This window comes from Macaca nemestrina, chromosome X (assembly GCF_043159975.1).
Source record: "Macaca nemestrina isolate mMacNem1 chromosome X, mMacNem.hap1, whole genome shotgun sequence".
NCBI classification, from domain to species: domain Eukaryota; kingdom Metazoa; phylum Chordata; class Mammalia; order Primates; family Cercopithecidae; genus Macaca; species Macaca nemestrina.
In genome coordinates, this window is record NC_092145.1 from 26,174,427 (window position 1) to 26,187,172 (window position 12,746).

At 36.5% G+C, this 12,746-nt stretch overlaps 1 protein-coding gene across 8 annotated transcripts in view; it reads left to right on the forward strand.

The window, feature by feature from the left end:
• LOC105468455 (SNF2 related chromatin remodeling ATPase 1) overlaps positions 1-12,746 on the forward strand; it is a 76,958-nt gene that overhangs the window by 44,325 nt on the left and 19,887 nt on the right. For all 8 annotated transcript variants that reach the window (XM_011718620.3, XM_011718621.3, XM_011718622.3 and 5 more), the window contains 2 exons: positions 8,167-8,289; positions 10,608-10,740. In XM_011718620.3, the coding sequence (XP_011716922.1) occupies positions 8,167-8,289; positions 10,608-10,740 (256 nt within the window). The remainder of the gene's footprint in view (positions 1-8,166; positions 8,290-10,607; positions 10,741-12,746) is intronic.

Here is a 12,746-nt window from a genome sequence, read left to right on the forward strand (position 1 = left end):
TTTGGAACTAGAATAGATCTTTAGGGTGAACATTCACATAAGACATAATACTAGTTTCAAAGAAAGTGAAAACAGTGATACACCAGAAGAAACAGGTAAGTTATAGGTTCAAATGCAAAATAAAAATAGGAAAATTAATAATTATTAACAATAATTATTATTTAATAATGAAGTAGTTACCTTACGAGGTAAACAAATACATATCTCATTAAGGTTTATAATAATTTTAGGTTTAGAATATTATTTTCTGTTACTTTCATTAACTGTTATTAGTGAGACTTGAAAGGAGAATTAATTGAAATGTTAGACCTCAGTAATAAATCAAATATTTGCATAGAACATTTTATAAGTTACAAAGTGCTTTAACACATACTGAGGTTGTTGATTCCTAACAACCTCATGAAGTAGGTGTTATTATCATCACTATTTAATAGGTGAGGAAACTGAAGTTCAGAGAGGTTAAAGGACTTTGTTCAAGATCGTGGAGCTAACAGGGTTGCCATGGGTCCTGGTCTCACAACCAGTTTCTCAGTATTCAGATGTTCTGTTCATTCTACTCAGACATTCTGGGCTCTTTCTGCATGTGATGAAACCCTGTTTCTTTCTGCAGTCCTAAATAAGGACTGTGTTTACAATGGTGTGGCATGACATTTGGGAGTTAGGCCAAGTGGTAGTTGAGTAGCAACAATTAAAAAAATCATCTCTGATATAACTTTAATGCTCCTTCTTTGGAGATACTGAAATTTTGTTCCCCATGATAATTTACAGTGCCCACCACATTCTGGCCATGGGTCTGGTTTGAATATAAACAGTACCTTTCATTACAGGCAGTTTGTGGTTAGGGATGAAGTCTTACAGTGACTCTTTGGGTGGTGGCCAGCTGTAAGGAGATGGAGAAGAGAGGAAATCTCAGAAGATGGAGGAATGAAGGGACAGCTATTAAGGGTGGTAGAAAGGAAGGGGAAGAGGAGGGGGAAGTGTAAGTATTATAGAGGAAAGGGATGAATAGGGAGAGGGGAGATAGATGGCATGGAATTTGTGCTATTGCACCTTATTGTTTGCTCTTCCTCGTTTCCCTGAAAGAAGCAAGAGGAGAGGGAAAAAGAGTAAAAAGAGGACCTTTTTACAGAGTTTAATACCTATTTATTGAGCACTTTCTGTGCCAGGTACTGGGCCAAGCACTTGGGTTAAAGCAGTGAATAAGACAGTCTTTCACCTCATGGAGCTTACATTCTAATAGAGGAGATAGGCATTAGATACTACAGTATAATAGTGGTGGCATTTGTGTGGTTCTGTGCTTACAAGTGATGCTAATGAAGGGAATATAACATGGGTATCTCATGTGGACTGGGAGATCAGGGAAGCGTTCCCTAAGGAAGTGTCATTTAAGCTGAGTTTCCAGAGATGTGAATAAGCTAAGTGAAGTGTGGGATAGAAAAGCTGAGGCAGGTAGCACCTCATATGCAAAGATCTTGAGGTGGGAAGGAGGATGGCTCCTTCTGGGAGCTCTAAGAAAGCCAGTGTCGTTAGGGACTGTTAAGAAAGAGGGTGACTTGAGATGAGGCTGCTGAGTGGGTAGAGTCAAATCATATGGAGGGCTTTGTAGGTCATATTAATGAGGTTGAACTTTAGCTTTAGAGTAAAGGAAACCCACTGAGATGTTTTTAAGGCAGGGAAGTGGGTGGGCGGGTGGTAAAGTAATACTAATAGCAGATACTTAGTCCTTACATGTGTTACTTATTGTTCCAAGTTATTTATAAATGTTAGCTCATTATCCTTCTAACAGCCCTTGAACTACATCCTTATTTTACAGATGAGGAAACTGAAGCATAGAAAGGTTGAGTCATTTGCCCTGAATAATTTTCTCAAGGTCATATAACTTATAAATGGTAAATTATGATCAGATTTACATTTTTTTTTTTTTTGAGACGGTGTCTGGCTCTGTCACCAGGCTGGAGTGCAGTGGCACAATCTTGGCTCATTGCAACCTCTGCCTCCCGGGTTCAAGGGAATCTCCTGCCTCAGCCTCCCCAGTAGCTGGGACTACAGGCACATGCCACCATGTCCAGCTAATTTTTGTATTTTTAGTAGAAATGGGGTTTCACTGTGTTGGCCAGGATGGTCTCGATTTCTTGATGTCTTGATCTGCCCGCCTCGGCCTCCCAAAGTGCTGGGATTACAGGTGTGAGCCTCCGCGCCTGGTCCAGATTTACATTTTTAAAAGATCACTTTGACTGCGATGCAGAGAATGGCAGGTTTATCCAAGGAAACCAGCCAGGAGGCTGTTGAAGTATCAGAATGAGAAGATGGTGGCGACTTGGACTGCGGTGGTGGTGGTGGAAGGAGAACCAGTCCCCTACTCCTCTACTCCTAGCCTTGTGCTCTCTTCAGCCACATCCTAGATTGCTTCCGTATTGTCTTAAGACTTGCCTTGATCCTCCCTATACATGCTTAGCTGAGGATTTACGAGACAAATAAGAATACCTTCTGGATATTGGTTCTTTCTGGACCTTGTCTCTTCCATTCTTTACTAGGAACTGTGGACCTGAGCTAAGGTGGGTTCTTTAATTGGGTGGTTTTTTGTTTGAGTTCAGAGAATAGACAGATTAGCAGGCATGTTAATCATCTTAAAAAGCTCCCTTTTAAGGATGATGTGATATGTAACCATTAGACATATCTTCTCAAGGCATAGCTAGCATTGCTTTATTTCCCCCTCATACCTTCAGAAAACTCATCAGGGCCACAAAGTGAATGGAACACTAGTTTATCCTCAAATGAACAAAACAAAACTGCTTTAGTGGAGTTACCTGGTATTCTGTATACACAGATTCTCAAAAAGGGACTCTTTCCCCATTTTCTGCCTGAAGGATTGTTAGCCAAGGGGAGATAGGTGATGCCCATAGCTATGGGCACTGTGGTTCATGGTTACGTTTTATCTGTGTTGAGTCCCCAAAGGCTTATTCTGTTTGTGATTTGGAGTGGGGCTAGTGAAGGGCTCACAAGTTTTGAAGCAGTTGGTAGAGAGCGGTTTCCTTGTACTTCCTGGTTATTTGCATTTTTATTTTCTATTTTGCTCCCCCTTTCCCACCCTCATATTCAGCACAAGGTCACAGCAATATTGCTGATAATAAGATCTGGAGTTAAAGAGTTTTGTTTTATTTGAAGGTGAGAGAAGTATTTGTTTTGCCCTAACCACTTGGTGGACAGCAGTACATGATGTGCCTATTCTTGCTGTTATCTAGGCTTTGACCTTAGGCATATTCAAAAGCTTCATTGCTCTTTCGACTTAAAGGAGTTGTTATTTAATGCATGCAATCACTTGGTCACTAAAACCTTTATATTGGAAGAGGATGACTTAATTGAACTTTCAATTGCAGCATAAAAAATCCAGAATATCTGGACATTCCATTGAGTCTAACACCTGGAATGCAAGAGTTTTGCCACATTTGAAGCTTAATAAAGCTGTAGAACATTCTAACATTTATCCCCAATAAAAAATTCTTGAGGGACAAATATAAACATTTGATAAATGGAGAAAGTTCCATAATCTTTGTCAGTTTTGGTAATGTGTCATTGTGGGCCACCTATTTTTTCAGTGGTAGAACTAAAATGTGAGCTGATTTCAGGTTACTGCTTTTATTTTGTGTGGTGTCACATTTAATTCAGTATTCCATATTTTCTATGCAATGCTTGCTAAACTACTCCTAAGAAACAAGGCCAAAAAAATTTTTCACTACTTCATGGAATACAGTTCTTAATCACGAATTCCTTAGCATCTGACTAGAAATCCAAATAATAATTGAGATTTTTCCTTTAGAAAGATAACTTTTTATATATTGTGTTGCTGGAGATCATAATGAGACATAGAGTATGAAGACTTTAAATACCTCCTAGTTATCTATTCAGTACTATTGGTTTGTAATTTGTCTGCTTAATTTTTTTTTTTTTTTTTTTTTTTTTTTTTTTTTTTGAGACAGAGTCTCACTGTCTCGCTGAGGCTGGAGTGCAGCTGCACTGTGTCAGCTCACTGCAACCTCCATCTCCTGGGTTCAAGCAATTCTCCTGCCTCAGCCTCCCGAGTAGCTGGGATTACAGGCACCCATCACCACACCCAGCTAGTTTTTATAATTTTAGTAGATACGGGGTTTCACCATGTTGCCCAGGCTGGTCTTGAACTCCTAACCTCAAGTGATCCACCCGCCTTGACCTCCCAAAGTGCTGGGATTACAGGTGTGAGCCACCACGCCTGGCCTATCTGCTTAATTTATAATGTAGCACTTTGAAATCATTCCAGGAAGCTTAATGCTGATATGAACCTCATGAGGCAAAAAAAAATGTCTTATTAAAATAATGACTATTAAGATTTTTTTATAGGAGGTGTATTAGTCTGTTTTCACACTGCTGATAAGGACATACCCGGGACTGGGTAATTTATAAAGAAAAGAGGTTTAATTGACTCACAGTTCCACATGACTCAGGGGGCCTCGCAATTGTGGCGGAAGACAAGGAGGAGTAAGTCACATCCTCCATGTTAGAAGGGAAGAGAGAACTTGTGCAGGGGAATTCCTCTTTATAATACCATCAGATCTCATGAGAATTATTCACTATCACGAGAACAGCATGGGAAAGACCTGCCCCCATGATTCAATTACCTCCCGTTGGGTCCTTCCCATGACACATGGGAATTATGGGAGCTACAATTCAAGATGAAATTTGAGTGGGGACACAACCAAACCATATCAGCGGGAGATATAGGAATTTAGAAAATTTGAGCCTTTTCTAATTCTAAACATTTTAGCAGCTATTTGAGTATTTTCTAGAATTAAAATAGCAAACAAAGCTTTCATAAAGTCATTCTTGTTTTGCTATGTTAATTAATATGACCACTGGATATAGCATAAATTGCAGTGGATCCTAAAATCCAATGGTTTTATAAAATATTCTGATTTTGCTTGTATTAGAAGTTGAAAGGGGAAGTTTTTAGTATGGGGATGTCTGCATGGGAATAAGCATTTTTATTTTATTTTATGTGGGTATATTATCTATTTTCTGTCATAAATTAGATGTTTATAAAATATTTTCATTTTGTTAAAAATATAGTTTGTTGGACATGGAAATTTTGAAAATATTTAAGAGAAGAATATCTTAAGATCAAAGAGATTTCTTTCAATTAAAATTAAAATTTGAAATCAAAGTAATTTCACATACCAGGAATTTAAGAGGTCTATTCATTTTTAAAGCTGTATCTGTACTTTTTTAAAAAAAATTATGAAGGATTTTTAAAAATAAAAAAATGTTGAAATAATTGTACAGTGAACACCCATATATACACCACATATATTTGACAGTTTACATCTTATCGTATTTGCTTTTTCACCTATTTTTCCATTTATCTGGCCCTCTATCATATGGGTGTTTATCTTATCATTATGCATCTCAAAGTTGCAGACATAAGTACATTTTACCCAGAAACACTTCAACATGCATGTCATTAGCCAGTCATATTTTGTTTATGATTTTTTAAAGTAACATTTACATAGAGTGAAATATATAAACCTTAAGTGTACCATTCATTGTTTTTTCACAAATGCATACTCTTATGTAACTTGAACTCCTCCTATAAAGCTATAGACCATTACTGTCACCCTAGAAAGTGCCTCTTCCCAGTGACCATATGCACTCCTCAGATGCAACCACTGTTCTGATCTTTCCCTCCATAGATTAGATTTTTAAGTTTTGTTCTAGAATTTTACATAAATGGAATCATACCATATGTATAAGGCTTGTTTCACTTAGCATAATGTTTTAGAGATTCAGCCATGTTGTCCCATGTATCTGTGTGGCTCTTTCCTTTTGATTGTAGAACCCCTATTCCATTGTATGGATAGGCCACAGTTTGCTTATCCATTCTCTTGATGGTCATCTGGGCTGTTTTCTGGCTTTTGGCTATGATGAGTAAAGCTACTGTGAAGAATCTTGTCAAAGTCTTTGTATAGATAACGTTTTCCTTTCTTTGCGTAAATACTTAGGAATGGAATTGCTGGTATGCCTGTAATTTTAACACTGGGTTTAGCTACTGAAGAGAAGTTGTTTTTAATCATGCTATGACTGGGCTACATTTCATTTTAAATGTACACCTTCTTTTCCATTTCCGTTTGCCACCATCGTAGTCCAGATGATCATGCCTCATTTCTAGATTATGATAGTTCAGCAGGTTCTCTTACCTGTCAGTCGCTTCCCCACTTCAGTCCATTCAGCAGAAGGCTTACAGGTAAAAACGCTACATTTTGATACTCCACTCCCTTGTTCAAAAGTCTGCAGAACCTTCTGTGTAGTTTTAAGACCCTGTAAATCTGTCTCTACCTGGCCTTGTTTCTTATCTCTTTTCAACATAAACCCTATGTGTGCCTTCCGCACATTTCTGCCTTCATGTTTTTGCTCATACTGCCCTAGCCTAGAATATTCTTTCTTCCTTCTCCATCTCCCCAAATCCTTAGGGTCCTTAAGGTACAGCTCAAAATTCCACAACTAGTTTGTGAGCTCCTTGTGGGCAAGGACCATATCTAATATAGGTAGAGTTTCCCTAATTCAAAAATCTGAAATCTGACATGCTCCAGAATCCAAAACCTTTTGAGCCCTGACATTGCACCCAAAGGAAATGCTCATTGGAGCATTTTTTTGATTTCGGATTCTCAAGTTAGAAATGCTCAACAGATAAGTGTAATGCAAATATTCCAAACCCCCCAAAAATCTGAAATCTGAAACACTTCTGGTCTGAAACATTTGGGATAAGGGATAAAACCTATAGTTATATTCCAGTCAATACTTATGATAGTTCTACGTAATAGACATTTAGTCAATACCTGCTAATTTGATTGCCTGATACTGATGATTACAGGTGAGTCTACTTTCTCAGTATTTCTTTTTAATGCTCAGTTAGGTTTTATACTTGAAGAACTATTGTCCTTAATAGTTATTGTTTAAAGGTTATTTTTAAGTTGCAATCATATAGTTCTAAACTCTATGAAATACATACAACAATGAGAAAAATGCACTCTAATATGTATTATAATTACAGGGTAGTAAAACCATGACTACCAGATGCCCCTAGGGAATGAGTCATTTGTGATATGTGTGCATTTCAAGCAGTGGAAGGCTTACTGCCAGCCCTTTTATTTTCATGTTTAATGGAATGCTATAAAGTGTAGTACACATGTTATGTACTTGCCCTCTTAAATCAATGTGCTTCCTTGTAGCTGCAGATGCACATAGCGATGATATCAGGCTTTAGGCTGAGAGGCTTCATTTGTTCCTCCATACACACAGTATAGTTCAGCCCCATACTGCTGAACCACACTGGTTGTATATGCTCACTGTGATACACTGAGGCTCTGCAGGCTACAGTTTTGAGATACAGGTGAAAGCTTGCTTTCTTGGAGAGCTGAGCTTCTGTCCTCATCTTTTGAACTTGAGTTCTGTTCTCAGTTGTCACTGTATTTGCAGTTCTGTGCCCAAAACACCATATATGATTTCTGTTGGTCACTGCTGTTGTTAGTCTTTCCCCTCCTTGACCACTGGTCCTATCATAGCTATTTGTGTGCTCTACTATACCCTTCCCTCTTATATTCTCTGTTTCTTCTTTTTTCTTCATTATCCTGTTATGTTTTCCAAACTTTCGATTTTATGTAAAAATGCTCTCTCCCCTTACATACCTTCGCAGGCAATAAAAGCACTCCTTTCTTTTTGCACATTGAACTGATCAGACTGTTGGATGTAATGTTTAGGTGCATTGCCGCTTCGCCATTCTGCTCTGTGTTGCCAGGGTAATATGGGTTCTTTTTTCTTTTTACTGCCAAACTTTTTGTTTGTTCTGTATATTACAATAGTATAAGGATAGACTTTGTTCCAGAGTATAATCATATCTGAAATCTAATGTGGCATTTACTAATGAGTTTTAACTATGGAATATCATGTGGCACAATAATGGTTTTTACTTCAATAGGATCATGGTAGCAGAAATGTGGAGAGGACCATGTGTCATTCTGACTATGATTTTATATTGTTTACTCTTGAAATAACTCTAAAGATTGATAAGGCTGTGTATATACAGCCTTAGTAATTAATTTTTCTCGTCAGTTTACTCTTAGTTTGTCTCTTGATTTATAGGTCCCAAGGAATCCTGATATCCCAAATCCAGCTCTGGCTCAAAGAGAAGAGCAAAAAAAGATTGATGGAGCTGAACCTCTTACACCAGAAGAGACTGAAGAAAAGGAAAAACTTCTCACCCAAGTAAAGTATTTTCAATGGCTGAAATATTTACAGTCAATCGATAGAAAAAAAGAAAATACAGATCACACTTAATTTTTTTTGTATGGGCCTAGTATCCTAGTTTGACACACCAGCAAAACTCAGGGCTATTTTGTAAACATGTTTAGACCAAAATCCCTATTTTTAAAAATTGATCTTATAGAATATGCCCTTTTGGAAATACTGGGTAGTATGTATATGCAAAATATAAGTGTAAAGTATTAGCAATATGACACACATTTTGCCAGTTGTAATAAGGTCAGTGAATCCACATTTGAATTCTGATAGACAGTAGTTATTAACATATTCTTTTTTGTTTTTTGAGACAGTCTTGCTCTGTCACCCAGGCCGGAGTGCAGTGGTGCAATCTCAGCTCACTGCATCCTCCACCTCCCGGGTTCAAGCGATTCTCCTGCCCCAGCCTCCTGAGTAACTGGGATTACAGGCACCCGCCACTGTGCCTGGCTAATTTTTGTGTTTTTAGTAGAGATGGGGTTTTGCCATGTTGGCCAGGCTAGTCTCAAACTCCTGACCTCAAGTGATCCGCCCACCTTGGCCTCCCAAAGTGCAGCTGATATTACAGGTGTGAGCCAACGGGCCAAGCCTGTTATTAGCATATTCTTGAAAATTTAAATTTCTTTTGTTTATAGATGTGAATTGTCTCCAGAAGTTATATTCCATTAATTTTTTATTAATAGAATAATTTCGTAATTTTCAAAATTATTTTTATTTTTTTTTAGAATTTTCATGCAGTGATATTTCTGAAACTTTTTAAGGTGATCATTGTATAACAATTATTAAATTAGAAAGGCTTCCATTTGAACAAAATATTAATGCTTTCAAGTTACTATTGCTATAACGAGTTTTACGAGTGTTCTACTTCTAAAATAAACTATAGAAGGTAAAAAGAATTTCAGCACAGAAGGCTTGAGAAAGCCAAAATGTGTACTTGTAAGACATTACTTTAGTATAGAGGGTTGCCAGCAAGATTTATTTATTCAACAAATTTTGAACAATGTGCAATGCATAATAGCAGGTAATTCTCCACATTAATTATTGAAAGATAGTTTTTATATTTATATGTTATTTATTATATAGGTCTTTGCTGTAACATGTAATTTTATTGTATGTGTATTGGATTTTCACAAATTACATTCATAAGTTTTTGAACCAAATGCCTGGAAGTAATAAAGTTTAGTTTGAAAATATAATTGCAGATGGCTGAATATTAGAACTTACCACAGGATAAAATAAAACATTTAAATGTTCATCTTCTGTTTTCAAAATGTATTTCCTGAATGCAAAAGTGAAGTTACGGCTTTAGAATGCTACATGGCTTGGAGTATATTGTGAATGTATGGTATAACATGAATATACAATCTCAACTGAGATAATATTTTAGTTTGTGATTAGAAATATAATCAGTTTTCTGCCCCTCCTAGTAGATGAATTCATTTTTGTCCTTCTCTGCTACCTTAAATAATTAATCTTTTTCAAAAACCATGGCAGTACATAGGAACAAAATGTGGGGTCATCTGAAATCTTTATCGACTAAAAGCCAGGGATAGAGTTTTGCAATGTCTAGAGTATCACGTTTATGTGAGTTGGGGCTCGAGGAGTGGAAAACAAATTCTTGGTCTTGTGACTTCACAGACATGCTAATAATGCCAAGGGAATTTAAAACACTGGCTAAAGTGTTTTATGTTTTAGTAAAGAAATTGAGTGGCTCCAATAACATTCTGCTTGTAGAAGTTCTATTTAGGAACATAATTTAGAACAGAAATTATTTATTCCCACTAGTTCAGAATGATGTAAAGAGTTAGAATTTTTTTTTTTTTTGCATTCTCTTTTGGTTATTCTCAGTGTTCTTTTGATTTAGTGTATCCACATTTCTCTCTCTTAATTTACATGGGAACAGATCTGTGAAAAAAATCATTGAAGTACTAGAATATCACGACTTCAGCATTTATATTAGCATTTTTATTTTCATGCATTTGTATTTTAATGTAGTAGGCATCTATAAAATATGAAATTAAAAACTACAGAAAATCTTAGAACTATATATCAACTTTAAGTACTTGGAGAGGATTACATTCTCTTTGTAATAGAAAAGCAGTTATTTCTGTAACAACTCTCACTCAGCTTTTGATTCCAACATAAAGTATGTGCAATTTTATGAGGAGAAACATTTTAAGTCTTTTAAAGTGTTTTAAAATGTATCATTGTATAGAAGTAAATAGGACAATAAATGGATTTATTAATTTAACCTCTATTGATAATGCTTAACTTTTTGTTCACAGGGTTTCACAAACTGGACTAAACGAGATTTTAACCAGTTTATTAAAGCTAATGAGAAATATGGAAGAGATGACATTGATAACATAGCTCGAGAGGTAGAGGGCAAATCCCCTGAGGAGGTCATGGAGTATTCAGGTTTGTATATAATTTGAAACTTGGTGTTGTATTTTAACGTTATTCATTTATGTAGCACCAGTTTAATTGTACCTTTGTTCAGAGATGTTTTAAACTTTTATGAATAAGACATAGATGAGAGTATAAACTGTACTTGTATTTCTATGAAAAGATTATAAGATTTATCCTAACAAACTGACGGCTGTTGTTTCTATCACCTAGCTAAAAGAGCCAAATAAAGCTCGATAAAACAAGGGTGGCTATTGGATAAGCATTGACAAAATTAGTTTCCCACCTTCCCACCTCTGGAATTTGGTCCTCTTCTGGTTCAGTTCTGAGATTCATATTCAGTGGACTGAATTCATGCCTTTCTTTCTAGGTCGTCCTTAATGTAGAGAGTTCCCGTCAGGCCCATTTAGATGCTCAAACACCCTCAGAGTTCCAACCTTTTCCAGAGAGTTCCTGTGGGTCCCATTAACTTGAGGCTAGTGGGCATAGAGCTGAAAAGGTTGCTTTAATCAATCTGTTAACTGGTCCTCGAATCGTCTCCCTCTCTTACTCACCTGTGTTGTTGAGCTCGACCAGAATCAGTGTAGCTGCTGAAGCATATGGATTTTTTTTACACTTACTGGTTTATTATAAAGGATATTGCAAAGGATACAGATGAAGCGTGTAGGGCAAGGTATGGGCCAAGGGGCGCAGCGCTTCAGTGCCCTCCCTGGGCATGCCACCCTCCAGAAACCTCCTCGTGTTTAGCTATCCAGAAATCTTATTAAAAATAGGTAAATATGTCTAGCAAGTTTTCTATATGTAGTATATAGGACTTTTCTAACTTCCAAATAGGTTCAGCTCTTAAAATTATAATTTGAAACAAGATGTTTAGAATCTGGAGCATTTTTTGTCATTGAAACAATGGCAAAGTAGGTTTAAGTTTACAAAGTAGGTTTAAGTTTCTATGATAGCCCCTGCCCCAAATCTATTTAACCTAACCACTGAAATTCTGTTTTTGCAATAGTAGGAAAGAAATATTACAGTAACAATAAATATACTAAAGATTAATAATGGCTAGGAACAGCTTTTAATTTATCTAGCATGCTAGTGCTTGAAGAAATCCAGATTTAAGTAGAGAGATTTTTTTTTCTTCTGGAAATCTAAAAGGGTCTTCTGGGGGACTTTAGAGGTCAGTTGTATTGAGTTTTTATTACATATAACATTAAGTTTATGAACTTCCTTTTCCTTGATACCAGCATGACATTACTATTACTCTGAACATTTAGCACATAAATTTAGGGCATTTGGAGGCTTAGGGGAAAAAATAGATTGAAGAGAGAAATTTTAGCATCAAGAGTTGAATGAAAAGAATGTAAAAGGGTATGTGCAGAGAGATTTTTAAGAAGAATTTTCTTCAGAAGATAGGCAGGGAGATAACATCAGTGTGTGTGAAGTTGCAAGAAAAAATGTGATTTAAAAAGATTGTCCTGTCAGACATTCTTTCAAATTTGACACCAGGCCAGGTGGCATGACTAGCTCAGGACTATTTAATTGCTGCCTGCCAGGTTGGGGGCCATGTCACAGGGTGGGGACATTGCAATGAGTTTGTTGTAGTTGGTTACAGTAAGAGAAGAAATGTATACAATTGGCCACCCTTGAATATACAGTATCTTGTACATAGCAGTTGTTTAAATATTTGTTGAATGATTGAGTGAATGAATAAATGAACACAGGTGCTTATAAAAATCAGAGTGCTCACATACCTTTCTTGATAGGCTCTAAAAATGAAAAGCTTGAGGATGTGGAGTATGTCATTAAAAGGCCTTTCATTGAAGTCATAAGATGTGACATATTAATACAGCCAGATTATTTGGCTCATCTATAAAATCTGGTTGAGTGACTTGAAGTATTTTTCAGTGTGTATGCAATTAAAATCCCAATGAGGTTTTTTTTTTTTTTTTTTTTTTTAATAATGAGAAAAGGGTATTCCAAGTAAGTTTAAAAACACACTATTGGTCATTGGAAATACCGTAAGA